A 25388-nucleotide genomic window follows, 5' to 3' on the forward strand; every position below is an offset into this window, starting at 1 on the left:
TAGTTAAAAACTGTTCTCACTCACCTCCGTGATTGTATTTTTGATCACCACTTGCTTGAAATCTTTCTCGTCTACTCTCTTTGCAAGTAATGTGAAAGTGATTTTGACTGACTGTGGTGACGTTGATCCTGTCTTTGGTGTGGTCATTTCATTTGCTTGTCCAGAAGTAACACTTGATGTGATTTTCTTCAAAGTGATCAGAACTCCACGAACATTGACATTGCTATTGAACTTTCGCTCTAAAACAGCACTGTTGCCAACAGACTGCTCAATTGGCAACTCGGAAAATGTGAGAAAGCCTGACTCATCTGTGAAAAGATTTCCTCTTGTCTGGTCCTTTGTCTCTACACCGCTTTCGCTATCCATATTTTGAAGACAGTACCCTGAATGAACAGAAATGGGTATTATTAACGATGACAGTTTTTTAAAATCAGATCTAAGGTTACTACTATAGTAATGTTTACTCTTCAGAACATAAAACTGTATGTATTTACCCTCTGTTGTTGAAACCAGAGATGTTGTTGAGGTTGTTGTTCGTTCTGTGGTTGTCTGAGTTGGTGTTGTAACTGCCACAGTGCTAGTTGATTCTTCGGTTGTCGTTGTTGGTGTTGTCACAGACACTGCTGTAGTTGTTACCTGGGTTGTGGTGAATTCTGGGACAAAACAAAAAGAGGGGATTGGAATCAGTTTGATATACAAACAAAAGGACTAGGTCTTCAGACTTTTTATTTTTAAGGGTTGCCTATTTGTATCGTGCATTTGGAAAAAACAAATCATTTATCACGTACAACTAACTACGACTTACCTTCTGCACAGCCCAATACATGTAGTTCCAAAGTTGCAGACGAAACACCAGTGACCTCTAGGACAGTCACACGGAATGCCACCACCCCTTTAATGACTTCATTTCCAGGTTTTAAGAACTTCTGCAAGGGTTGATCACTGACTGGTGTGAATGTGATCACCTGTGGGGAGAGAATTATAAAGTGAACCTCAGAAATTACCCTTGATGCAACTTCTTCAGATATCTTCACATGTTTTATAATACTTGACTCTGAAAATAAGAGTGTTAGATTATTTGTTATATTCACCTTTGGTTCTTGGTTGTCTTCCAGCAACAGGGGCTTAAAGTCATCGTCTGTCTCCTTCTTGGTGAATAATTTGACAGTCACAGACACAAGTTCCTCAGTTCCTGACGGAGATGGTGTCGAGGAAGATGATGATGGAACAAGCCTAATGCTGATTGCTCTGATAGAGGCTGATCTTGTTAAAGTGCCATCAACACTGGGCGGGTAGTTGTCTCCCACAACTAAAGGCAAGGTGTCGAACTTGATGTAAGTTGTTCCATTTTCTACTTGTAAAGTAATTAGATCTGAGGTAGGTGTAAAACCTTTCTGAAGGCCTTCTTCACCATCCATATTCTCCAAACAGTAACCTGCAAGGTAAATAAATCAGTAATCGTATGAAAGTCATGTATGTTTGTGCAAAAAGCTGTAAAAATGAATGCTTGGTTGATTATCGGTTATTCTTAATTACCTGGAGTTGTTGATAGTTGAGGAGTTGTGGTGCTGACAGTACTGCTAGTTGTAGTTTGCGTAGTTGTTGAGACTTCTAAAACGGCAAGAAAGTACTGGTGTTAATTAATTCTATCTGTGGTGATACCTAATGTTAGCAAATGTGTATTGAGTGATCTGAAATCATAAAACCCTGGCAGACCAACCGAACAAATTTTTAGTCAAACTGAGTTTTATTGAGGGAAAAAGTTTTTTACTTGGTAAACGAATATAATTACCTTCAGCACATCCCAAGACAGTTAACTCAATAGTTGCTTCGCTGACACCTGAGACATCAATGAACTTGATCTGGAGTTCCTTTATACCTTCTAGTGATGGTTCGTTCATGGGAAATACCTTGACTTCTGATTGAATACCCTCAATAGTCAAGGTAAACTGTGAACAGGAGAATGGGAGTATTTGCTTTACTTCAAGATTCATAATCAATGAGCACATTGTTAAAAAATAAAAATGAAAAAAATAAATAAAAGTGGATTAGTTAAAAACTGTTCTCACTCACCTCCGTGATTGTATTTTTGATCACCACTTGCTTGAAATCTTTCTCGTCTACTCTCTTTGCAAGTAATGTGAAAGTTAATTTGACTGACTGTGGTGGCGTTGATCCTGTCTTTGGTGTGGTCATTCTTTCTGCTTGTCCAGAAGTAACACTTGATGTGATTTTCTTCAAAGTGATCAGAACTCCACGAACATTGACATTGCTATTGAACTTTCGCTCTAAAACAGCACTGTTGCCAACAGACTGCTCAATTGGCAACTCGGAAAATGTGAGAAAGCCTGACTCATCTGTGAAAAGATTTCCTCTTGTCTGGTCCTTTGTCTCTACACCGCTTTCGCTATCCATATTTTGAAGACAGTACCCTGAACAGACAGAAATGGGTATTATTAACACTGAAAGTTTTTTTTTTATCAGATCTAAGGTTATTGCTATAGTCATTTTTATTTCTCAGAATATAAAACTGTATGTCTTTACCCTCTGTGGTTGAAACCAGAGATGTTGTTGAGGTTGTTGTTCGTTCTGTGGTTGTCTGAGTTGGTGTTGTAACTGCCACAGTGCTAGTTGATTCTTCGGTTGTCGTTGTTGGTGTTGTCACAGAGACTGCTGCAGTTGTTACCTGGGTTGTGGTGAATTCTGGGACAAAACAAAAAGAGGGGATTGGAATCAGTTTGATATACAAACAAAAGGACTAGGTCTTTAGACTGTTTATTTTTAAGGGTTGCCTATTTGTATCGTGAATTTGGAAAAAACAAATCATTTATCACGTACAACTAACAGGAATACTGTATTCCTGCTACTACGACTTACCTTCTGCACAGCCCAATACATGTAGTTCCAAAGTTGCAGACGAAACACCAGTGACCTCTAGGACAGTCACACGGAATGCCACAACCCCTTTAATGACTTCATTTCCAGTTTTTAAGAACTTCTGCAAGGGTTGATCACTGACTGGTGTGAATGTGATCACCTGTGAGGAGAGAATTATAAAGTGAATCTCAGAAATTACCCTTGATGCAACTTCTTCAGATATCTTCACATGTTTTATAATACTTGACTCTGAAAATAAGAGTGTTAGATTATTTGTTATATTCACCTTTGGTTCTTGGTTGTCTTCCAGCAACAGGGGCTTAAAGTCATCGTCTGTCTCCTTCTTGGTGAAGAATTTGACAGTCACAGACACAAGTTCCTCAGTTCCTGACGGAGATGGTGTCGAGGAAGATGATGATGGAACAAGCCTAATGCTGATTGCTCTGATAGAGGCTGATCTTGTTAAAGTGCCATCAACACTGGGCGGGTAGTTGTCTCCCACAACTAAAGGCAAGGTGTCGAACTTGATGTAAGTTGTTCCATTTTCTACTTGTAAAGTAATTAGATCTGAGGTTGGTGTAAAACCTTTCTGAAGGCCTTCTTCACCATCCATATTCTCCAAACAGTAACCTGCAAGGTAAATAAATCAGTAATCGGATGAAAGTCATGTATGTTTGTGCAAAAAGCTGTAAGAATGAAGTTTTGGTTGACTATAGGTTATTCTTAATTACCTTGAGTTGTTGATAGCTGATGACTTGTAGTGCTGCTGGTCTTGGTTGTTGTAGCGGTCGTTGGTGCTTTAGGTTTTAAGAAAAGTGCATAACAATTTAGAACATCAGGGATAAATATTTTTCATTTTGGTTTTTACCCATATACACCATTGAGTGTTTATTACTGTATACTTGGTACTTACCTCAGTACTGTGAAAAAAATCACATACATATTACTCGGGTGGGAATATTCAGTGGCCAGAGGCAGTTCATTACGTTAATAAATTCTCAATAACAAAATCAAGTAGCAGAATTTGAACTCTGTCTGAGTTGAACAAACTGACCTGACTTTATAGTAGTTAAAAGATATTTTGTTAGTCTGTAGCAATGAAAGGATTCATTATGCATAACAAAAAACATTGCAAGTGTGAAGAGACAAATGGATTCGCTTACGAGGAGGACGGCCCTTGATGGTAGTAGTCGATAGCAAAGTGTCTCCTGTTGGCAAACCTAAAGGATTAATCAAAATATTTTTTAATGTTCAGAACACAACAGAATGAATCCATCCAAGATGCTCATACATTTTTCCTGGTATTATAGTAAACACATGCACTTGTTATCAAGACTCTTCTCTTAATAAGTACAATTATTTTACCTTTAGTTGTAGGGGATTTGGTTGTCACATATTCTGTTGTTGAAAACTCTGTAAAAGCAAAAGTTATTGTTCAATAATTAGTTGTTTGTAGAATATTACTATAGTAAAGGGTTAACGTGAATGTTGTAAAGAAATAGGTAATGTTTTAAAACCCTGTTTCAATGGAGAATAAGAAGAAATCACAATCCAACAAACCTAGTGGATAACAGGATAAGATGTGTCAAAAATTACTTTGAGAAAAGTATTTCCATATGTGGTAATGTGCAATTTGTACCAAAACTTGTCTTTGTAATTGTCCAACACAATTTAATGCTAAAACACTTTGGGGGGGGGGGGAGGGGGTTCTTTACTTTGTAAACGAATGTGATTACCTTCAGCACATCCCAAGACAGTTAACTCAATAGTTGCTCCGCTGACACCTGAGACATCAATGAACTTGATCTGGAGTTCCTTTATACCTTCTAGTGATGGTTCGTTCATGGGAAATACCTTCATTTCTGATTGAATACCCTCAATAGACAAGGTAAACTGTGAACAGGAGAATGGAAGTTTTTGCTTTACTTCAAGGTTTATAATCAATGAGCACATTGTTAAAAATAAAAAATAAAAAAATAAATAAAAGTGGATTAGTTAAATACTGTTCTCACTCACCTCCGTGATTGTATTTTTGATCACCACTTGCTTGAAATCTTTCTCGTCTACTCTCTTTGCAAGTAATGTGAAAGTGAATTTGACTGACTGCTGTGATGTTGATCCTGTCTTTGGTGTGGTCATTCCTTCTGCTTGACCAGAAGTAACACTTGATGTGATTTTCTTCAAAGTGATAAGAACTCCACGAACAATGATATTGCTATTGAACTTTCTCTCCAGAACAGCACTGTTGCCAACAGACTGCTCAATTGGCAACTCGGAAAATGTGAGAAAGCCTGACTCATCTGTGAAAAGATTTCCTCTTGTCTGGTCCTTTGTCTCTACACCGCTTTCGCTGTCCATATTTTGAAGACAGTACCCTGAATGAACAGAAATGGGTATTATTAACAATGAAAGTTTTTTTTAATCAGATCTAAGGTTACTACTATAGTAATGTTTACTCTTCAGAACATAAAACTGTATGTATTTACCCTGTGTGGTTGAAACCAGAGATGTTGTTGAGGTTGTTGTTCGTTCTGTGGTTGTCTGAGTTGGTGTTGTAACTGCCACAGTGCTTGTTGATTCTTCGGTTGTCGTTGTTGGTGTTGTCACAGAGACTGCTGTAGTTGTTACCTGGGTTGTGGTGAATTCTGGGACAAAACAAAAAGAGGGAATTGGAATCAGTTTGTAATACAAACAAAAGGACTAAGTTTTCAGACTTTTTATTCTAAAGGGTTGCCTATTTGTATCGTGCATTTGGAAAAAAACAAATCATTTATCACGTACAACTAACAGGAATACTGTATTCCTGCTACTACGACTTACCTTCTGCACAACCCAATACATGTAGTTCCAAAGTTGCAGACGAAACACCAGTGACCTCTAGGACAGTCACACGGAATGCCACAACCCCTTTAATGACTTCATTTCCAGTTTTTAAGAACTTCTGCAAGGGTTGATCACTGACTGGTGTGAATGTGATCACCTGTGGGGAGAGAATTATAAAGTGAACCTCAGAAATTACCCTTGATGCAACTTCTTCAGATATCTTCACATGTTTTATAATACTTGACTCTGAAAATAAGAGTGTTAGATTATTTGTTATATTCACCTTTGGTTCTTGGTTGTCTTCCAGCAACAGGGGCTTAAAGTCATCGTCTGTCTCCTTCTTGGTGAAGAATTTGACAGTCACAGACACAAGTTCCTCAGTTCCTGTCGGAGATGGTGTCGAGGAAGATGATGATGGAACAAGCCTAATGCTGATTGCTCTGATAGAGGCTGATCTTGTTAAAGTGCCATCAACACTGGGCGGGTAGTTGTCTCCCACAACTAAAGGCAAGGTGTCGAACTTGATGTAAGTTGTTCCATTTTCTACTTGTAAAGTAATTAGATCTGAGGTAGGTGTAAAACCTTTCTGAAGGCCTTCTTCACCATCCATATTCTCCAAACAGAAACCTGCAAGGTAAATAAATCAGTAATCGTATGAAAGTCATGTATGTTTGTGCAAAAAGCTGTAAAAATGAATGCTTGGTTGATTATCGGTTATTCTTAATTACCTGGAGTTGTTGATAGTTGAGGAGTTGTGGTGCTGACAGTACTGCTAGTTGTAGTTTGCGTAGTTGTTGAGACTTCTAAAACGGCAAGAAAGTACTGGTGTTAATTAATTCTATCTGTGGTGATACCTAATGTTAGCAAATGTGTATTGAGTGATCTGAAATCATAAAACCCTGGCAGACCAAACGAACAAATTTTTAGTCAAACTGAGTTTTATTAAGGGAAAAAGTTTTTTACTTGGTAAACGAATATAATTACCTTCAGCACATCCCAAGACAGTTAACTCAATAGTTGCTCCGCTGACACCTGAGACATCAATGAACTTGATCTGGAGTTCCTTTATACCTTCTAGTGATGGTTCGTTCATGGGAAATACCTTCACTTCTGATTGAATACCCTCAATAGTCAAGGTAAACTGTTAACAGGAGAATGGGAGTATTTGCTTTACTTCAAGATTCATAATCAATGAGCACATTGTTAAAAAATAAAAATGAAAAAATTAAATAAAAGTGGATTAGTTAAAAACTGTTCTCACTCACCTCCGTGATTGTATTTTTGATCACCACTTGCTTGAAATCTTTCTCGTCTACTCTCTTTGCAAGTAATGTGAAAGTGAATTTGACTGACTGTGGTGGCGTTGATCCTGTCTTTGGTGTGGTCATTCTTTCTGCTTGTCCAGAAGTAACACTTGATGTGATTTTCTTCAAAGTGATCAGAACTCCACGAACATTGACATTGCTATTGAACTTTCGCTCTAAAACAGCACTGTTGCCAACAGACTGCTCAATTGGCAACTCGGAAAATGTGAGAAAGCCTGACTCATCTGTGAAAAGATTTCCTCTTGTCTGGTCCTTTGTCTCTACACCGCTTTCGCTATCCATATTTTGAAGACAGTACCCTGAACAGACAGAAATGGGTATTATTAACACTGAAAGTTTTTTTTTTATCAGATCTAAGGTTATTGCTATAGTCATTTTTATTTCTCAGAATATAAAACTGTATGTCTTTACCCTCTGTGGTTGAAACCAGAGATGTTGTTGAGGTTGTTGTTCGTTCTGTGGTTGTCTGAGTTGGTGTTGTAACTGCCACAGTGCTAGTTGATTCTTCGGTTGTCGTTGTTGGTGTTGTCACAGAGACTGCTGTAGTTGTTACCTGGGTTGTGGTGAATTCTGGGACAAAACAAAAAGAGGGGATTGGAATCAGTTTGATATACAAACAAAAGGACTAGGTCTTCAGACTTTTTATTTTTAAGGGTTGCCTATTTGTATCGTGCATTTGGAAAAAACAAATCATTTATCACGTACAACTAACAGGAATACTGTATTCCTGCTACTACGACTTACCTTCTGCACAGCCCAATACATGTAGTTCCAAAGTTGCAGACGAAACACCAGTGACCTCTAGGACAGTCACACGGAATGCCACCACCCCTTTAATGACTTCATTTCCAGTTTTTAAGAATTTCTGCAAGGGTTGATCACTGACTGGTGTGAATGTGATCACCTGTGGGGAGAGAATTATAAAGTGAACCTCAGAAATTACCCTTGATGCAACTTCTTCAGATATCTTCACATGTTTTATAATACTTGACTCTGAAAATAAGAGTGTTAGATTATTTGTTATATTCACCTTTGGTTCTTGGTTGTCTTCCAGCAACAGGGGCTTAAAGTCATCGTCTGTCTCCTTCTTGGTGAAGAATTTGACAGTCACAGACACAAGTTCCTCAGTTCCTGTCGGAGATGGTGTCGAGGAAGATGATGATGGAACAAGCCTAATGCTGATTGCTCTGATAGAGGCTGATCTTGTTAAAGTGCCATCAACACTGGGCGGGTAGTTGTCTCCCACAACTAAAGGCAAGGTGTCGAACTTGATGTAAGTTGTTCCATTTTCTACTTGTAAAGTAATTAAATCTGAGGTAGGTGTAAAACCTTTCTGAAGGCCTTCTTCACCATCCATATTCTCCAAACAGTAACCTGCAAGGTAAATAAATCAGTAATCGTATGAAAGTCATGTATGTTTGTGCAAAAAGCTGTAAAAATGAATGCTTGGTTGATTATCGGTTATTCTTAATTACCTGGAGTTGTTGATAGTTGAGGAGTTGTGGTGCTGACAGTACTGCTCGTTGTAGTTTGCGTAGTTGTTGAGACTTCTAAAACGGCAAGAAAGTACTGGTGTTAATTAATTCTATCTGTGGTGATACCTAATGTTAGCAAATGTGTATTGAGTGATCTGAAATCATAAAACCCTGGCAGACGAAACGAACAAATTTTTAGTCAAACTGAGTTTTATTGAGGGAAAAAGTTTTTTACTTGGTAAACGAATATAATTACCTTCAGCACATCCCAAGACAGTTAACTCAATAGTTGCTCCGCTGACACCTGAGACATCAATAAACCTGATCTGGAGTTCCTTTATACCTTCTAGTGATGGTTCGTTCATGGGAAATACCTTCACTTCTGATTGAATACCCTCAATAGACAAGGTAAACTGTGAACAGGAGAATGGGAGTATGTGCTTTACATTAAGATTCATAATCAATGAGCACATTGTTAAAAAATAAAAAGGAAAAAAATAAAAATAAAAGTGGATTAGTTAAAAACTGTTCTCACTCACCTCCGTGATTGTATTTTTGATCACCACTTGCTTGAAATCTTTCTCGTCTACTCTCTTTGCAAGTAATGTGAAAGTGAATTTGACTGACTGTGGTGGCGTTGATCCTGTCTTTGGTGTGGTCATTCTTTCTGCTTGTCCAGAAGTAACACTTGATGTGATTTTCTTCAAAGTGATCAGAACTCCACGAACATTGACATTGCTATTGAACTTTCGCTCTAAAACAGCACTGTTGCCAACAGACTGCTCAATTGGCAACTCGGAAAATGTGAGAAAGCCTGACTCATCTGTGAAAAGATTTCCTCTTGTCTGGTCCTTCGTCTCTACACCGCTTTCGCTATCCATATTTTGAAGACAGTACCCTGAATGTACAGAAATGGGTATTATTAACAATGAAAGTTTTTTTAAATCAGATCTAAGGTTACTACTATAGTAATGTTTACTCTTCAGAACATAAAACTGTATGTATTTACCCTCTGTTGTTGAAACCAGAGATGTTGTTGAGGTTGTTGTTCGTTCTGTGGTTGTCTGAGTTGGTGTTGTAACTGCCACAGTGCTAGTTGATTCTTCGGTTGTCGTTGTTGGTGTTGTCACAGAGACTGCTGTAGTTGTTACCTGGGTTGTGGTGAATTCTGGGACAAAACAAAAAGAGGGGATTGGAATCAGTTTGATATACAAACAAAAGGACTAGGTCTTCAGACTTTTTATTTTTAAGGGTTGCCTATTTGTATCGTGCATTTGGAAAAAACAAATCATTTATCACGTACAACTAACAGGAATACTGTATTCCTGCTACTACGACTTACCTTCTGCACAGCCCAATACATGTAGTTCCAAAGTTGCAGACGAAACACCAGTGACCTCTAGGACAGTCACACGGAATGCCACAACCCCTTTAATGACTTCATTTCCAGTTTTTAAGAACTTCTGCAAGGGTTGATCACTGACTGGTGTGAATGTGATCACCTGTGGGGAGAGAATTATAAAGTGAACCTCAGAAATTACCCTTGATGCAACTTCTTCAGATATCTTCACATGTTTTATAATACTTGACTCTGAAAATAAGAGTGTTAGATTATTTGTTATATTCACCTTTGGTTCTTGGTTGTCTTCCAGCAACAGGGGCTTAAAGTCATCGTCTGTCTCCTTCTTGGTGAAGAATTTGACAGTCACAGACACAAGTTCCTCAGTTCCTGTCGGAGATGGTGTCGAGGAAGATGATGATGGAACAAGCCTAATGCTGATTGCTCTGATAGAGGCTGATCTTGTTAAAGTGCCATCAACACTGGGCGGGTAGTTGTCTCCCACAACTAAAGGCAAGGCGTCGAACTTGATGTAAGTTGTTCCATTTTCTACTTCTAAAGTAATTAGATCTGAGGTAGGTGTAAAACCTTTCTGAAGGCCTTCTTCACCATCCATATTCTCCAAACAGTAACCTGCAAGGTAAATAAATCAGTAATCGTATGAAAGTCATGTATGTTTGTGCAAAAAGCTGTAAAAATGAATGCTTGGTTGATTATCGGTTATTCTCAATTACCTGGAGTTGTTGATAGTTGAGGAGTTGTGGTGCTGACAGTACTGCTAGTTGTAGTTTGCGTAGTTGTTGAGACTTCTAAAACGGCAAGAAAGTACTGGTGTTAATGAATTCTATCTGTGGTGATACCTAATGTTAGCAAATGTGTATTGAGTGATCAGAAATCATAAAACCCTGGCAGACCAAACGAATTTTTTTTTAGTCAAACTGAGTTTTATTGAGGGAAAAAGTTTTTTACTTGGTAAACAAATATAATTACCTTCAGCACATCCCAAGACAGTTAACTCAATAGTTGCACCGCTGACACCTGAGACATCAATAAACCTGATCTGGAGTTCCTTTATACCTTCTAGTGATGGTTCGTTCATGGGAAATACCTTCACTTCTGATTGAATACCCTCAATAGACAAGGTAAACTGTGAACAGGAGAATGGGAGTATTTGCTTTACTTCAAGATTCATAATCAATGAGCACATTGTTAAAAAATAACAATGAAAAAAATAAATAAAAGTGGATTAGTTAAAAACTGTTCTCACTCACCTCCGTGATTGTATTTTTGATCACCACTTGCTTGAAATCTTTCTCGTCTACTCTCTTTGCAAGTAATGTGAAAGTGAATTTGACTGACTGTGGTGGCGTTGATCCTGTCTTTGGTGTGGTCATTCCTTCTGCTTGTCCAGTAGTAACACTTGATGTGATTTTCTTCAAAGTGATCAGAACTCCACGAACATTGACATTGCTATTGAACTTTCGCTCTAAAACAGCACTGTTGCCAACAGACTGCTCAATTGGCAACTCGAAAAATGTGAGAAAGCCTGACTCATCTGTGAAAAGATTTCCTCTTGTCTGGTCCTTTGTCTCTACACCGCTTTCGCTATCCATATTTTGAAGACAGTACCCTGAATAAACAGAAATGGGTATTATTAACAATGAAAGTTTTTTTTAATCAGATCTAAGGTTACTACTATAGTAATGTTTACTCTTCAGAACATAAAACTGTATGTATTTACCCTCTGTGGTTGAAACCAGAGATGTTGTTGAGGTTGTTGTTCGTTCTGTGGTTGTCTGAGTTGGTGTTGTAACTGCCACAGTGCTTGTTGATTCTTCGGTTGTCGTTGTTGGTGTTGTCACAGAGACTGCTGTAGTTGTTACCTGGGTTGTAGTGAATTCTGGGACAAAACAAAAAGAGGGGATGGGAATCAGTTTGTTATACAAGCAAAAGGACTGGGTCTTAAGACTTTTTATTTTACAGGGTTGCCTATTTGTAAAGTGCATTTGAAGAAACAAATCATTTCTTACATACAAGTAACAGTAATACTGTATTCCTGCTACTATCAGCTTACCTTCTGCACAGCCCAATACATGTAGTTCCAAAGTTGCAGACAAAACACCAGTGACCTCTAGGACAGTCACACGGAATGCCACAACCCCTTTAATGATTTCATTTCCAGTTTTTAGGAACTTTTGCAAGGGTTGATCACTGACTGGTGTGAATGTGATCACCTGTGGGGAGAGAATTATAAAGTGAACCTCAGAAATGACTCTCGGTGCAACTTCTTCTGAAATCTTCTCATGTGGTATGGTATTTTACTTGACTTTGAAAATAAGTGTGTTAGATTGTTTGTTGTATTCACCTTGGGTTCTTGGTTGTCTTCCAGCAACAGGGGCTTAAAGTCATCGTCTCCCTCCTTCTTGGTGAAGAATTTTAAAGTCACAGACACAAGTTCCTCATTTCCAGTCGGAGATGGTGTTGAGTAAGATGATGATGGAACAAGCCTCATGCTGATTGCTCTAATAGAGGCTGATCTTGTTAAAATGCCATCAACACTGGGCGGGTAGTTGTCTCCCACAACTAAAGGCAAGGTGTCGAACTTGATGTAAGTTGTTCCATTTTCTACTTGTAAAGTAATTAGATCTGAGGTAGGTGTAAAACCTTCCTGAAGGCCTTCTTCACCATCTATATTCTCCAAACAGTAACCTGCAAGGTAAATAAATTAGTAATGGTATGAAAGTCATGTATGTTTGTGCAAAAAGCTGTAAGAATGAAGGCTTGGTTGATTATCGGCTGTTCTAACTTACCTGGAGTTGTTGATAGCTGAGGAGTTGTAGTGCTGCTGGTCGTGGTTGTTGTAGTAGTTGTTGTTGCTATATGTTTTTAAGAAAAGTACAAAAGAATATAAAATAGTTTATCACTTGCATAGACAGCAGAATTAACCTGTGTTTGGATTGAAGAAAATGACCTGACTTTATTGAAGTAAACCAAGCTTTTTGTTAGTTTGTAGCAATGAAATGATCCACTATGCATAACAAAAACAGGAAAGTGTAAAGAGACGAATGGATTCGCTTACGAGTAGTACGGTCCTTGATGGTAGTAGAAACAAGAAAAGTGCCTTCTGTTGGCAGACCTAAATGGGTTAATCAAAATATGTTTAATTATCAGAGCAAAATAGAATGAACTTGATGATTATGTTTATACATTATATGTTAGTTTTTTGTTTTTTTCTCTTCAATATTAATATGTCGACATATAAGCCGCCCGGCGCATAAGCCGTTCAAAAAGGGTTTAAATCAAGGTATAAACTGCAGTACTTCTTGTCAAGACTCTTAAAAATTTTTCCCCTACCTTTAGTTGTAGGGGATTTGGTCGTCACATGTTCGGTTGTTGAAAACTCTGGTAAAGAAAATGTTATTGTTCAACAATTAGTTGTATGTCAAACATTATTCTAGTATAGGGTTAACAAGAATGCTGTACAGAAACGCGCAATGATTTCAAACCCTGTTATAAATGAAGAATAAGAACTCACAATCCAACAAACCTAGTGGATAAAAGATGTTGTGTAAAAAATGACTTTGAGAAAGGTATTACCGAAGGTGGAAATGTGCAATTTTAACAATTTGATCCAAATACATAAAATGGTGAGAGATTTAGAGGAAAAGGTTCTGTACATGGTTTAAGAACATGATTACCTTCAGCACATCCCAAGACATTTAACTCAATTGTTGCTCCGCTGATACCTCTGACATCAATGAATTTGACCTGGAGTTCCGTTATACGTTGTAGTGCTGGTTCGTTCATGGGAAATACCTTCACTTCTGATTGAATACCCTCAATAGACAAGGTAAACTGTGAACAGGAGTATGGAAGTTTTTTGCTTTACTACAAGATAATCAATGACTACACTGTTTAAATAAAAATGAGAACAAGTAATACAAGTGGATTAGTTAAAAACTGTTCTCACTCACCTCCCTGATTGTATTTCCAATCACTACTTGCTTGAAATCTGTCTCATCTTCTTTCTTTGCAAGTAATGTGAAAGTGGTTTCGAATGACTGTGGTGACGTTGATCCTGTCTTTGGTGTGGTCATTCCTTCTGCTTGTCCAGAGGTAACACTTGATGTGATTTTCTTCAAAGTGATAAGAACTCCACGAACATTGATATTGCTATTGAACTTTCGCTCTAAAACAGCACTGTTGCCAACAGACTGCTCAATTGGTAACTCGGCAAATGTGAGAAAGCCTGAATCATTAATTAAGAGACTTCCTCTTGTATGGTCTTTCGTCTCTATACCAACTTCGCTGTCCACTTTTTCGAGACAGAATCCTGAGTGGACAGAGAAAGATAATGTAATCATTAAAAGGATATAACAAAACAAAGCTTATTTAATTAAGTTGATTTAACTGATAAGAATTAACGTGTTACCTTTCGTGGTGGAAACTTGAGATGTTGTTGAGGTTATTTGTTCTGTGGTTGTCGGAGCTGTTACAGTAACTGTTGTTGTTTTCGCAGTTGTTGTATATCCTAAGGAAGATGAAGAAAATTAATTTCAGTTCACGGCCGAGATTGGGTTTTATTCAAGGAGAACCTTGCTCAAAGCTTAGTCATTATTATTTTGAAGTGTATCATCATATGTTCAAAAGTCCTGAAGGCCTGATTCACAAGGTATGTTTATTTACTGTGTGAAGGCCCAAGCCCAGCTTACATTCAGCACATCCTATTTCATGCATTTCTGTCATCGCCAAATGTAATATTTAGACCATGCGAATAATAAGACTTTCAAACTTGGTCAACTGAAACTTTACCATTTGTACATCCCAAAATGTGCAATTCCATTTGCAATGAGCTTGCTCCAATGATTTCAACAATCTCAACACGGAGTTCCTCAACGCTGTCTAGAGACTCGCTGTCACTTGAAAATATAGTTAGTGCTGTTTTGGTCTTGATGAGTCTGAAGGTGATTTTCTGTAATTTGAAAGGGAAATAATTTAGGAAGGAAGACAGGTCTTAAAATGAATGTCTTTTTTGGTACTGATTTGATTTCCTTAATTGATCACCAATTATACAGTGCTGTGTTTGTTTTGCTTTTTTAATACCTTTGTCAAGATTGTTCTTTTCAATTTGTATTGTTTGTAATGAGCCAAACTTTAAGGCCACTTCAAGGTGAGGGTTACACTTAATTGATTTGGGCAGTCAACCCAAATCAACTTTAACCAGGGATACGTTGCCGCCTACTCCTAAGTGCCTTGCCCTTACTCTAGGGAACAAGTGTTATAACTGGGGTTCGAACCCAGACTCTGCCGCAAAGCTTAGGTTCAGTGAACTAGACCGCTCAACCATGAAACGCCATCAAGTGGAGTTTTTTCATCTGACATATTATAAGCCGATGGTGCATTTTTTAATGATCCTGGGAAACTTTGTTTGGAAAGTTTTTGTTGCTTGTTTGGATGCTTGTTTGTTTACATCATCAAAACAAAATAATGATGTGATGGGATGTTTTATAAAGGCGTCGTTGTTTCGTTGTGTGAATAGTAACTAGTCTGAGATATTGAGTTCAATTAAACCATAAATTAGTTTAATGAGGTTCATGTATTAAGCTATAATTTGATAAAGAATCTGACTCTTATATTTTTTAATTTTATGACTGAACAAAAACTGGGCTGAAACAAAGAATATTCACATTAAAAAAAAATCTTGACAGAAACAACAACTGTATAGCTAATGAAAATTAATCCAATAATCCATTAGTCCAGATTAATTAAGTTGTTCACCTTTGGTTGGTTCATCAAATCCATCAGTTCCAGAAATTGTGTCTCATTTGATTTTCTTGTGGACAGTTTCACCTTGATTTTCACCATTTCACTACCAGATGATTGTGAAGCAGATGGTTTTGCTATCAATTTGAGGCTCATTCCACTGACAACGACAGGTTGCATCATTTTATACTGAACAACTGGATATCTTTTGGAATTCTGACGTTTTTCAAATGCCCACTGTCCGCTTCCTTCTAACTGTACCAAGTCCTCTGCTTTGACGCTTCCAATCAGTGATGAATCATCATCCAAGGCATCTAAGCAAGAACCTTTATGACAAGAAGGAAGAAGTTGAGAGTGCAAAACACAAATCAAAACATAAAACAGCTGACTAAATGTGAAAAAAAAAGTTTTTGAGGAAGAAGTAGTTTTCCACGATTTTGATTTTGAGACCTCAGATTTAGAATTTGAGGTCTCAAAATCAAGCCTATGAAAGCACAAAACTTCGCGTGACAAGGGTGTTTTTTCTTTCATTTCTATCTTGCAACTTTGATGACCAATTGAGCTCAAATTTTCACAGGTTTGCTATTTTTTGCCTTTGTTGAGATCACCAACTGTGAAGACTAGTCTTTGACAATTACCAATAGTGTCCACTGCCTTTAAAGAATGGTATGTTGGTGTACATCTTGAGTAACCAGAAAAGCAGAGTCAGGTATTTGATTTCTGACTTCCTCTCTTTCTCTCTCTCTCTATATATGTATATATAAATAAATAAAAACGTTTTGAAAAGTGTATAGGCCTGTTACCTTCTGTTGTTGATGTCTTGGTTGTGGTTGTTTCACAGATTGGATTCATTCGACATCCCATAACAAACGATGAGTTTGATGAACCCACTACTCTCATGTCAGACAGTTCTTTGGATAATGTATGAACACACTTGCATATTTCACAATCTTGCACAAGGGTTTCCCCCTCCTGTAAAGTTTAGTAATATTTAATAAGACGGAGATCACCGAAATGGAGAAAACATTCAGAGGCACAGAATATGGTTCAAGTTAGTTTGACAGTGCTATTTTAGGTGTTTTTTAGGCTGTTTATAATAAATCTGCAAAAAGGAAGAAATGGTAATACATGGATAATTGCTTGATGATTTTAGTGTCTGATATGTAAATAAATGTTTCCTAATCTAGTGTAGGGATCCGCCAAGTGTGCCCTCATTGTTGGTGACAATCTTGCACTTTTTCTGTAGCTTTGTCTTGAAAGAGCAACTTATTTTATTTGGTCTGGATTTCTCTCTATTTTTATAGGGAGCACGGCTCTGGCCATGCTCCAAAAACCCCTTTATCTGGGAGGGATAAGTTTATTGAGCTATCTGTTAGTATTAATTTGTGTTTAATCCCTCATTTATACCTGTATGACCGTGATTTTTAGGGCATCGTTTGGATCGGATTATTTATAAATTGTGTGTAGTGCGTCCGTCCGTGTGTGTAGCAAGGAAGCCACATGGTCGATCTTCATGTGAACTTTCAATGTGCACTGTGTAACTGTATAAGATGCATACTGTAGTGTTGTAACTTTTTGTATGATGTTTGCTATGGGTTAAATGAATTAAACCTATACAGAAGAAGTTTATTTCATATATTTAGCTGTCATTGATTGGCGTTCATTATCATTGATGGTATTTTGGCGAATGCTCGTCCTTTGTTAATTAGAGGACAAGCTCTCCCTTACCGTGTCTCTACACTAGTATTGCAGTTTGGTTCAGGTTCTCATTGAAAGAATGACATACTTACATAGAATGTATGGTTTTCCAAAATGCAATCAGGCCTACAGCTGTCCACTTCAACACACATGGATGTATTGTACTGGAAACCAAGTTGCTCTAAAGTTTTAGCTTCCCCATCTTTCATGAAGCCATCTCTACATTCACAGAGTGTTGTGTAGTTGAACATCTTTGCAAACTCAGGCATACAGGAAGTCGTGTTAAAGAATAGTTTGCTACCAGATGACTTGTTGCAAGGCACGTGGCATATATCCCTGCAGTCTTGTTGGGAAAAAAAGGCAGGTACAATTTCACTAATTTGTACCTAAAATTATTAATCAAGCATCTAAAGAATCATTTCATTTATTTTGATTCATTCAATTTATTTTTGTTGTGAAGCAAAGAGCTCTCAATAAAAGGAAACTTTTATCGAGAGCTGTTTTTTCAATGTAAATTGTAAAACGCTCCAACCTTGGTGGGGCACTACATAAATGTTTCCATTATATTTATTTTATAATGGCTGTACTAGCCAAGAGCCATTTGGACAGAAGAAAAGAAAGAAGTTTCAGTTTTAGACAAGGAAGGAAGTTTCAGTTTTAGATGTGGGAGGTGAACCCCAGAAACTTATTCCAGGGAAACCCACAAAAGGGACAGAAAACCCAATCCACTTAGTGGCCTTGGTGATTCGAACCAGAGTCCTAGAGGAGAAAGGATAGGAATATTTCACTATGCCAACCTGACCAACCCAATCTCGGAAAACTATTTCAGCTATTAAAGTAACACTAGTAAAACAAGGAAAAATATATAAACTTACAAACTTTAACAGTTGTGGAAGGTGCTTCAGTTGTTGCTTCTGTTGATGTGGCTGAAATAAAACAAGATTTATATAAAGTGCCAGCAATTACATAACAAGATTCACCGAAAGCATTTATGTTTTGTTAACATTTATTGAAACCATCAGCAAATGGAAAATAATTTTGACGCGTAATTCACCAAATACTAAAGAACACCAAAGTGAATAATACGCCGAAAATTTGAGTTTTACTAACAATGAGATCATTTTAAAACATTGTCAATCAGTGTGCTGTAAGACATTATCTAACCCAAACATCAGGGAGGCAAACATAGTGTACTTACTATACAATGGCGTAGTAGATTGTTCTGTAAGTGCTGGGGTTGTTGATTGGGTAATTATTCCTGTAATGTAGAAAGGTTTAGAGATCAGCATTGTAATTTGAATGATTTTGAAGTGGCATTGGAAGGGGATGAACGTTTTAAAGGAAACAAAATGTCCCCTTGCAGTGTTTTAAAATAAAAATCGGAAATCAGACTGAAGTAAGAAGAATAACATGCCTGGAAATATTGTAAAAATCACCTCGATCCCTCTGCCCAAAACTACATTTTCTCCTTACACTTACAATATGCCCGCAATAATGACAATAAAAAGCTAGGTTAGAGCGATGACAAGTAAATCTAGAGGTCTCCTTTTCTGAAACGTTAAACACTTAAAGATTATAAATAAGTGAACATTAAAAATGAGTATGTCAGTAATACAGAAAAGTATATCGAGAAAAGAGACAAACATCTACTCACTGCAATGAGCACAACACTCTCCCTCAACTTGGTACGGCTCGAATCCCTTCAAAATATGAGAAAAAAATATTGACCTTAATAACCTTTTACCGTAGATTCCCACAAACAAAAATAAACCCTGAAACATTCATATCCAGAACTATAAATTCTAAAAACAGAAAAAAACTTTATTCATTACACATCCAGAATTATAACATTTAGATAGCCAACACAGAACAACCAATATGCATGTACATCCAGAATTATAACTTGGAATTAAATCTTTTGTGAGGCGTTTTGACGTAAAGTGATATACTATACATTCTCAAGAAACGTTCTCGAACAGCAACAATCAACACAATATCTAACACATCTCTTGTCCATTTACAGTAAACGCTTTACTTACGTATTGGCAGGGTGGATCCTGACACACTTTAGAGCGGCACATTACATTGTTTTTGGAGCTGCATTCACATTCTTCACACTTGCTTGGCTTCCAAACTTCACCAATCTTTACAAATAACGGATCAGAAAAAAATCCCCAAAGGCTCGTAAGGTATATATGCCAAGATATATATACATGATTGTTCAACACTATAAATGTTCATTGCGGGAGGGGAGGGGCAAGCAGGGCTGGGAAAGAAAATTTGTTTACATTTAAAAACTGTTTATTTCTACAGTATTTTGTTGCTTATTTATATGCACACAATCATTGGTACATTTGATTTTGCATAGACAAAATGAACAACAGATTAAATATTGAGTAACTTCTGTACTCACACTCTTCTTGTTCATCATTGACACAGCGATTGTTAATATTGACATATAATAAACATTGAGATAACTGCTACATCAGTGGTTTCCAAACTATTGTTCATAAAATGGCAGTGAACACAATATGTGTACCCACAAGTGTGACCGGTTTTCTCAATTCAAGTAATCTGGGTATTTACTAGAAGTAGTTTTTTTGATTGTTCCTCCTGCACATTTGGGTAAAGTTGTATAAACCCCAACAATTTAATTGCAAAGATGATAAACTTACATATCTATAAACGTCAGTGGCATCATCCTTATATTTACATCGGTCTAAAAAGGAAACAAATAAATACAAAATTAATTTATCACAACAACCAACACAAATACAATCAGAACAAAAATAAATAACTACTTATTATACATTGCATTTACAGTAACAATTGTCAATGCGCTTTACATTAGTGCCCTGGTCATTGGGCCTAAAACATTCCAGATGCCGTGGCGTTTGTGCGTCTTTTCATACACAATATCAACCTCTACCCTCGCAGGTACCCATTTTTACCCCTGGATAAAGAGAAGCATTTATAGTAAAGAATCTTGCTCAAAGACACAAGTGTCACCACCGTGATCTGAACCCACACTCAGATGACTTAACCACCAGATTTTAAATCTGATGCTCTAAAGAACTCTGCCCTGACACGCTACTCAAACAGAAAACATTTATTTCAACAAGGTTTTTAAGGTAAAAATACTTCTTACAATAAACAAACAACATTGTGGTAAGATATTTCATCAGTAGGACGTCATTAAGTTTGGTGTTTTTGGTGTCAAGAATTTAGCATTTAAAGATTCCTGTATTTTTATGTAAACTATCAAATTCCTGGTTGTTATTTCAGTAAATAGTGATACCTTTCGGGACACAGTGGCAACAAATCATGTCGTCTGGGTCTTCATTGACAAGATCCATCTGTGAAAAGATAATTAAAATAAAATAGTAATAAGTTCTAATTTTTTCTAATAGTTTGTAAGCCATTTTAAATGCACTCATTTTATTTTGCAATAAATATTTGTTTTCTTCATGTGAATATAAACAATAACAATATCGAAGTCTTATATAGCGCACGTATCTACCAACGAGGTACTCAAGGCGCTGAGTATATACAAACTTTCACAAAGTTAGGTTATTAAAGTTATGAATTGTAAACCCAATTATGTAATACACCTTATTTGGGCTTACAAGGTACTATGGCACATTAAGCAGCCACAGCCAGGATCACCGAAGGATATAGCAATGGTTAAGAGTCTTGCTTAAGGACACAAGTGTCACGGATGGGGATTCGAACCCACACTCTACTAATCCGAAACAACAGTTTGAATTTGGTGCTCTTAACCGCTTGGCCACGACACTTCGATGAGATACCAAATTATTTTGTATGCTTTATAAACGCACATTTTTTTTTCTGAAATCTTGGTCAATGCCCATATATGGCAGGAATACACTTTGGATGAAACTTACTTCTTCACCGCAGGCATCTTTGATGTCACAGTACTCTTGGCAGTCTACCAAACAGTTCTTAACATCCTTCCATTTACACATCGTACAGTTTTCTTGTGTCCAGATAGTGTCATTCTAGATGTTGTGGATGACAAAAATTACTAAAGTTTAGCTAAGGACTAATATGTCAACATTGATTATTATGTTCTTCTAACCATTTATCCTGTTTTTACTCCCATTAAACTATATATTTAATCCAACATAAGATATATAGCGTAATGGGAGTAAAAAAAATTTAAACTTGTATCCTGATGTTGAATCAGATTATTTAAAAATAGTCTGATCCAACATCGGGATACAATCAAATGAGTCATATCACTTCACAGTTGTTTATTATTTGTAAGTAGGCTCTATATACATAATATCAACTTACCAAGTGTTCCATGTAAAGGCATGAACACTTCTCAACACACTCTGTTCCATCCCAAAACATGTCATTCGAGCAACTACAGCCTGGTTCACAGTCTTCTGAGCAATCCATTGTAGGGTACTCGCAGGTTCGATTGCATGCACAGTCACTGTACACCATACCATATTGGCATTCTAATAAAAAGAAAAAATGTACTTACTTAAGTGTTTTTACATAAGAGAGACACATAAAATAGTGAGTTGTTACCAAAAGATGCGTTTAGAGCACTGAATGTCAGACTCCCCAAAATGCAGTGTTAATTTATTTTCATTTTAAACACACCACATCATGACCCTCAACCCAATCAAACTCCACTTAAACATCAAGGTTAAAGACATTGGGCACTATTGGTAATTATCAAAGACCAGTCTTCTCACTTTGTGTATCTCAACATATGCATGAAATAACAAACCTGTAAAAATTTGAGCTCAATTGGTCATCGAAGTTGCGAGATAATAATGAGAGAAAAAACACCCTTGTCACACGAAGTTGTGTGCTTTCAGAGGCTTGATTTCGAGACCTCAAATTCTAATTCTGAGGTCTCGAAATCAAATTTAAATGTTTTAATGAGAAGTTGCTTCTCTCTGAAATAAACAATGTTACTTCAGAGGGAGCTGTTTCTCACTTTATTTTATACTATCAACAGCTCTCCATTACTCGTTACCAAGTAAGGTTTTATGCGAATAATTATTTTGAATAATTACCAATAGTGTGGGGTGCCTTTAACGTTTATTGTGCTTTGTAGTTGTGCAAATGTTTTAAGCTGTATCTAAATTTGTTGATCTATGTTGATGATGTCAGATGGATTGAACTCACCTGGTTCACAGGAGCAGCATTCACCGGGAGTTTCCACAAGCATTAATCCTTCTGTGCAGTTTTCGATGTTACAGTTTTGTATAAATTGTGATTGATCATCTAGTCTCTGTGTGTTGCTATCGCAAATACTAATGTAACAATCGTTGATTACAACTTCATCACCGTACTTCAAACAAGAGGAAACAAATGTTCAAAAGATTATTAGTAAATTGAGGAATATCCTGTCAGAGACAATAGGAAGGAAAAGCACATAAAACATGTAGTTTTGTTTTGCACAAAAGCCTGACATTCTTCTGTTAAGCAGCTACTTTATTTATCCCTTGTTCATTACATTTTCGCTTGACTGAGTTCATGTATCTTACTGCGGGTTGTGGCAAACGTTTTCACTTGGCTCATAGGCTCATGCACATATGCTGAACGTTGTTACGTTTCGTACTGTTTCAAAATTTACTGTTGTAGCGTAGTAAACCAAATATGATTGTTAGGTCGCCGTTGGGGATGATTGTTCTTTTGGTCATCCTTCTGGTACTACTACCACAGGACACTAAGAGGCATCCAACACTGAAACCCTCGCTCTGTGCTGAAACTAACACTGTGGCCCTGCATGCCTGAATAAACAGGAATTTGTAAATACCTCATAGAAGGTGCCATTGTAGTAACACGAAGTTGGCATTTCAGTCGTAGTAGTTACCACTGGGGAAAGATCAAAGTAGAGTGCTTTGAGTTGTCACGCAATCCATGAGAAAATAATTGTGTACTTATGTTTGAAATCAACTTCAAAGCAAAATGAACAGATATAACCAAAGCACATGCCATAGAGGCTTACGGAAAACAGATAAGTTTGTATTAGTCTTGTATACAATTTTTACTCGTAATTTGATTTTACCGGTTGTGGGTGTTGTCGATCTACTTGATTGTCGAGAAAATTGAAGAAATTGCACTTCATTGGTTTTGCCATCACTTGTTATTGACCCCTAAGAACAAAAACTCCTGGAAGTGTTTTTGCTCTGATAATAGATAGGTGACGATATTTTCAAGTTGATGAAATAAATAATTTCAGTCAGACGGCATTAAGTTGTTTAATGATTGATTTACCTTCTGTTGTCGTTGTCGCAAGATTAGTAGTTGACAGTTCTGTTTTTAAGAAATGAGAAAGATAAAGACCATTTATTTAAACGAATCTCCTCTTTGCCATCACTTGTTATTGACCCCTTAGAACAAAAACTCCTGGAAGTGTTTTTGCTCTGATAATAGATAGGTGACGATATTTTTAAGTTGATGAAATTAAATAATTTCAGTCAGACGGCATTAAGTTGTTTTAATGATTGATTTACCTTCTGTTGTCGCTGTCGCAAGAGTAGTAGTTGACAGTTCTGTTTTTATAAAATGAGAAAGATAAAGACCATTTATTTAAACGAATCTCCTCTTTGACCTATACTCTCACACTGGAACTCCTCATATCCAAGTTTCTCACACTCTCACTGAATGTTACGTACCTTCTTCACAACCAAGGATAGCAGCACGTAAACTGAACTGAAGTTTGCTGTCAGTGGATTGACTTTCATCCATTCGAGAGAGGGAAACTACTTCTAAGCGCAATCCTATTAACCCTTTCAGCGGCTTTATCAATGTTACATCTGAAGCTTGCTCATTCAGCCTCATATTCTGCACCTGCAACACCAATAACAAGAATGAGTATAGAATGGCCATTCATACCTGATCATTTGAGTGCCGCTCAACTTTGACATATGGCAATAATTTGTTAATACTGTCAATTGAATGTGTACTTATTGTGGGTAGGTTAATTTGAATAGGGAGAGTCTATGCTGAGAAAAGCTTCACTCACCAATGCTTTACCAGAGGCTCCCTGTACTATAACAAACGTTTCACCCAGTCTGCGTTTAGTTAACAAGATGAATTCAATGTTGTCGTTGTTTGTACTGCCCTGAAGCCTTACTCCAGTAACTGTGACTTCTGTCTTGAAATCTATGGTTACACTGGGGTTTTTGACAGTTTCTCGATCTTTCAAAGATGGCTGGTTATCAAGGGAGAACGTCCAAGGTTGCTGTGCGTTGACACTAGTTGACTGATCGTTGGCAATAGCCGGTTGTACTGATCGCTTGGCTTCCAGTCCCTGCGTTCCGTCAAGCTGCTCCATACAGTAACCTATTACGAAACCGCAACCAGAAGATTAATTTCAAAATAATTCTTCGAGAATGAAAGGTTCAGCCAGTAATCTTTTGAAACCTTGACGAAAATAATGAAATAAAGTACACACCTGCAGTTGTAGAAGTTGGAGACTGAGACGTGGTGGTTACAACTGCAATTGTAATAAACAATAGAAGTTTCTGTTATAATCAACTGAATTGCAAAAGATAATGAGAAACAATTTTGCCACGCACGCTGGATAGTTTATATCAACTGCAAATGACAGAGAACATGTAACTCGTAGAGACAGCGAGCGAGCGCAAGGCTTTCAGAACTCATGGGAGAGTCAACAGTAAATGAAAACATCTTATCTCAATTTAAATCAAGATATTGATGCAGATTTCATTTCCAGACTAGTGTTGTATTTAGATAACAACATAATCAATAAAACTAAAAGACAATTTGGGCGAGCGATGGACAAAAAGTGATTAACTACCGTAGTAAACTGACAGGTGCGTTGCAACAAAGAGAAAAACCTTGACTAAGATTTCCTTGCCCTAGCCAGCATATTTTGCTTTACCTTTAGTCGTTGTGGTCACTGGAGTAGTAGTTGAAATCTCTGTTTGGAATGAAATAAAATAAAAAGTCATTATTAATTTTTCTTAAAAAAAAAAAGAAGACTCTTGTAATAGTTTTTGCATTTGGCAGTAATGGATGTAACTTTCACTCACCCTTCTCGCAGCCGAGGACCTCAATTCGCAAACTACCAGT

The 25388-nt window shown here is 37.1% G+C and overlaps 2 protein-coding genes across 2 annotated transcripts in view; both read right to left on the minus strand.

Moving 5' to 3' along the window:
• Positions 1 to 13936, minus strand: part of LOC139949164 (uncharacterized) — a 53565-nt gene extending 39629 nt beyond the window's left edge. Inside the window, exons 1-37 of the mRNA XM_071947564.1 lie at positions 13814 to 13936; positions 13538 to 13694; positions 12650 to 12715; positions 12205 to 12548; positions 11914 to 12073; positions 11581 to 11739; positions 11111 to 11469; positions 10830 to 10986; positions 10574 to 10648; positions 10129 to 10472; positions 9843 to 10002; positions 9510 to 9668; positions 9040 to 9398; positions 8757 to 8913; positions 8501 to 8575; positions 8056 to 8399; positions 7770 to 7929; positions 7437 to 7595; positions 6966 to 7324; positions 6685 to 6841; positions 6429 to 6503; positions 5984 to 6327; positions 5698 to 5857; positions 5364 to 5522; positions 4894 to 5252; positions 4593 to 4770; positions 3609 to 3674; positions 3164 to 3507; positions 2878 to 3037; positions 2545 to 2703; positions 2074 to 2432; positions 1793 to 1949; positions 1537 to 1611; positions 1092 to 1435; positions 806 to 965; positions 495 to 653; positions 25 to 383 (exon numbers count right to left, since the gene is read on the minus strand). Of these exons, the coding sequence (XP_071803665.1) occupies positions 25 to 383; positions 495 to 653; positions 806 to 965; positions 1092 to 1435; positions 1537 to 1611; positions 1793 to 1949; positions 2074 to 2432; positions 2545 to 2703; positions 2878 to 3037; positions 3164 to 3507; positions 3609 to 3674; positions 4593 to 4770; positions 4894 to 5252; positions 5364 to 5522; positions 5698 to 5857; positions 5984 to 6327; positions 6429 to 6503; positions 6685 to 6841; positions 6966 to 7324; positions 7437 to 7595; positions 7770 to 7929; positions 8056 to 8399; positions 8501 to 8575; positions 8757 to 8913; positions 9040 to 9398; positions 9510 to 9668; positions 9843 to 10002; positions 10129 to 10472; positions 10574 to 10648; positions 10830 to 10986; positions 11111 to 11469; positions 11581 to 11739; positions 11914 to 12073; positions 12205 to 12548; positions 12650 to 12715; positions 13538 to 13694; positions 13814 to 13936 (7650 nt within the window). The remainder of the gene's footprint in view (positions 1 to 24; positions 384 to 494; positions 654 to 805; positions 966 to 1091; positions 1436 to 1536; positions 1612 to 1792; positions 1950 to 2073; positions 2433 to 2544; positions 2704 to 2877; positions 3038 to 3163; positions 3508 to 3608; positions 3675 to 4592; positions 4771 to 4893; positions 5253 to 5363; positions 5523 to 5697; positions 5858 to 5983; positions 6328 to 6428; positions 6504 to 6684; positions 6842 to 6965; positions 7325 to 7436; positions 7596 to 7769; positions 7930 to 8055; positions 8400 to 8500; positions 8576 to 8756; positions 8914 to 9039; positions 9399 to 9509; positions 9669 to 9842; positions 10003 to 10128; positions 10473 to 10573; positions 10649 to 10829; positions 10987 to 11110; positions 11470 to 11580; positions 11740 to 11913; positions 12074 to 12204; positions 12549 to 12649; positions 12716 to 13537; positions 13695 to 13813) is intronic.
• A 689-nt stretch (positions 13937 to 14625) lies between these two features.
• Positions 14626 to 18659, minus strand: LOC139949166 (uncharacterized). Its single transcript, XM_071947565.1, has 6 exons — positions 18499 to 18659; positions 18176 to 18226; positions 17393 to 17643; positions 16406 to 16574; positions 15618 to 15928; positions 14626 to 14811 (listed from the first exon to the last, which is right to left on the minus strand). Exons 1-6 carry the CDS (start codon positions 18587 to 18589, stop codon positions 14626 to 14628), a joined length of 1059 nt encoding a protein of 352 aa, XP_071803666.1. The 5' UTR covers positions 18590 to 18659.
• Positions 18660 to 25388: the final 6729 nt, after the last annotated feature.

The sequence above is a fragment of the Asterias amurensis genome, chromosome 16 (assembly GCF_032118995.1).
Source record: "Asterias amurensis chromosome 16, ASM3211899v1".
Taxonomy (NCBI): domain Eukaryota; kingdom Metazoa; phylum Echinodermata; class Asteroidea; order Forcipulatida; family Asteriidae; genus Asterias; species Asterias amurensis.

Bases quoted from the DNA above. Each gene is read 5' to 3' on its own strand.
- LOC139949166 (XM_071947565.1), bottom strand. From the start codon at position 18,589: ATGCTGATCTCTAAACCTTTCTACATTACAGGAATAATTACCCAATCA. The intron at 17,644-18,175 runs GTAAGTTTATAT...TTTCCCAACAAG, and splicing joins TTCCACAACTGTTAAAGTTT to ACTGCAGGGATATATGCCAC. The intron at 16,575-17,392 runs GTAAGTATGTCA...TAAACTTTACAG, and splicing joins TGGAAAACCATACATTCTAT to GAGGGGGAAACCCTTGTGCA.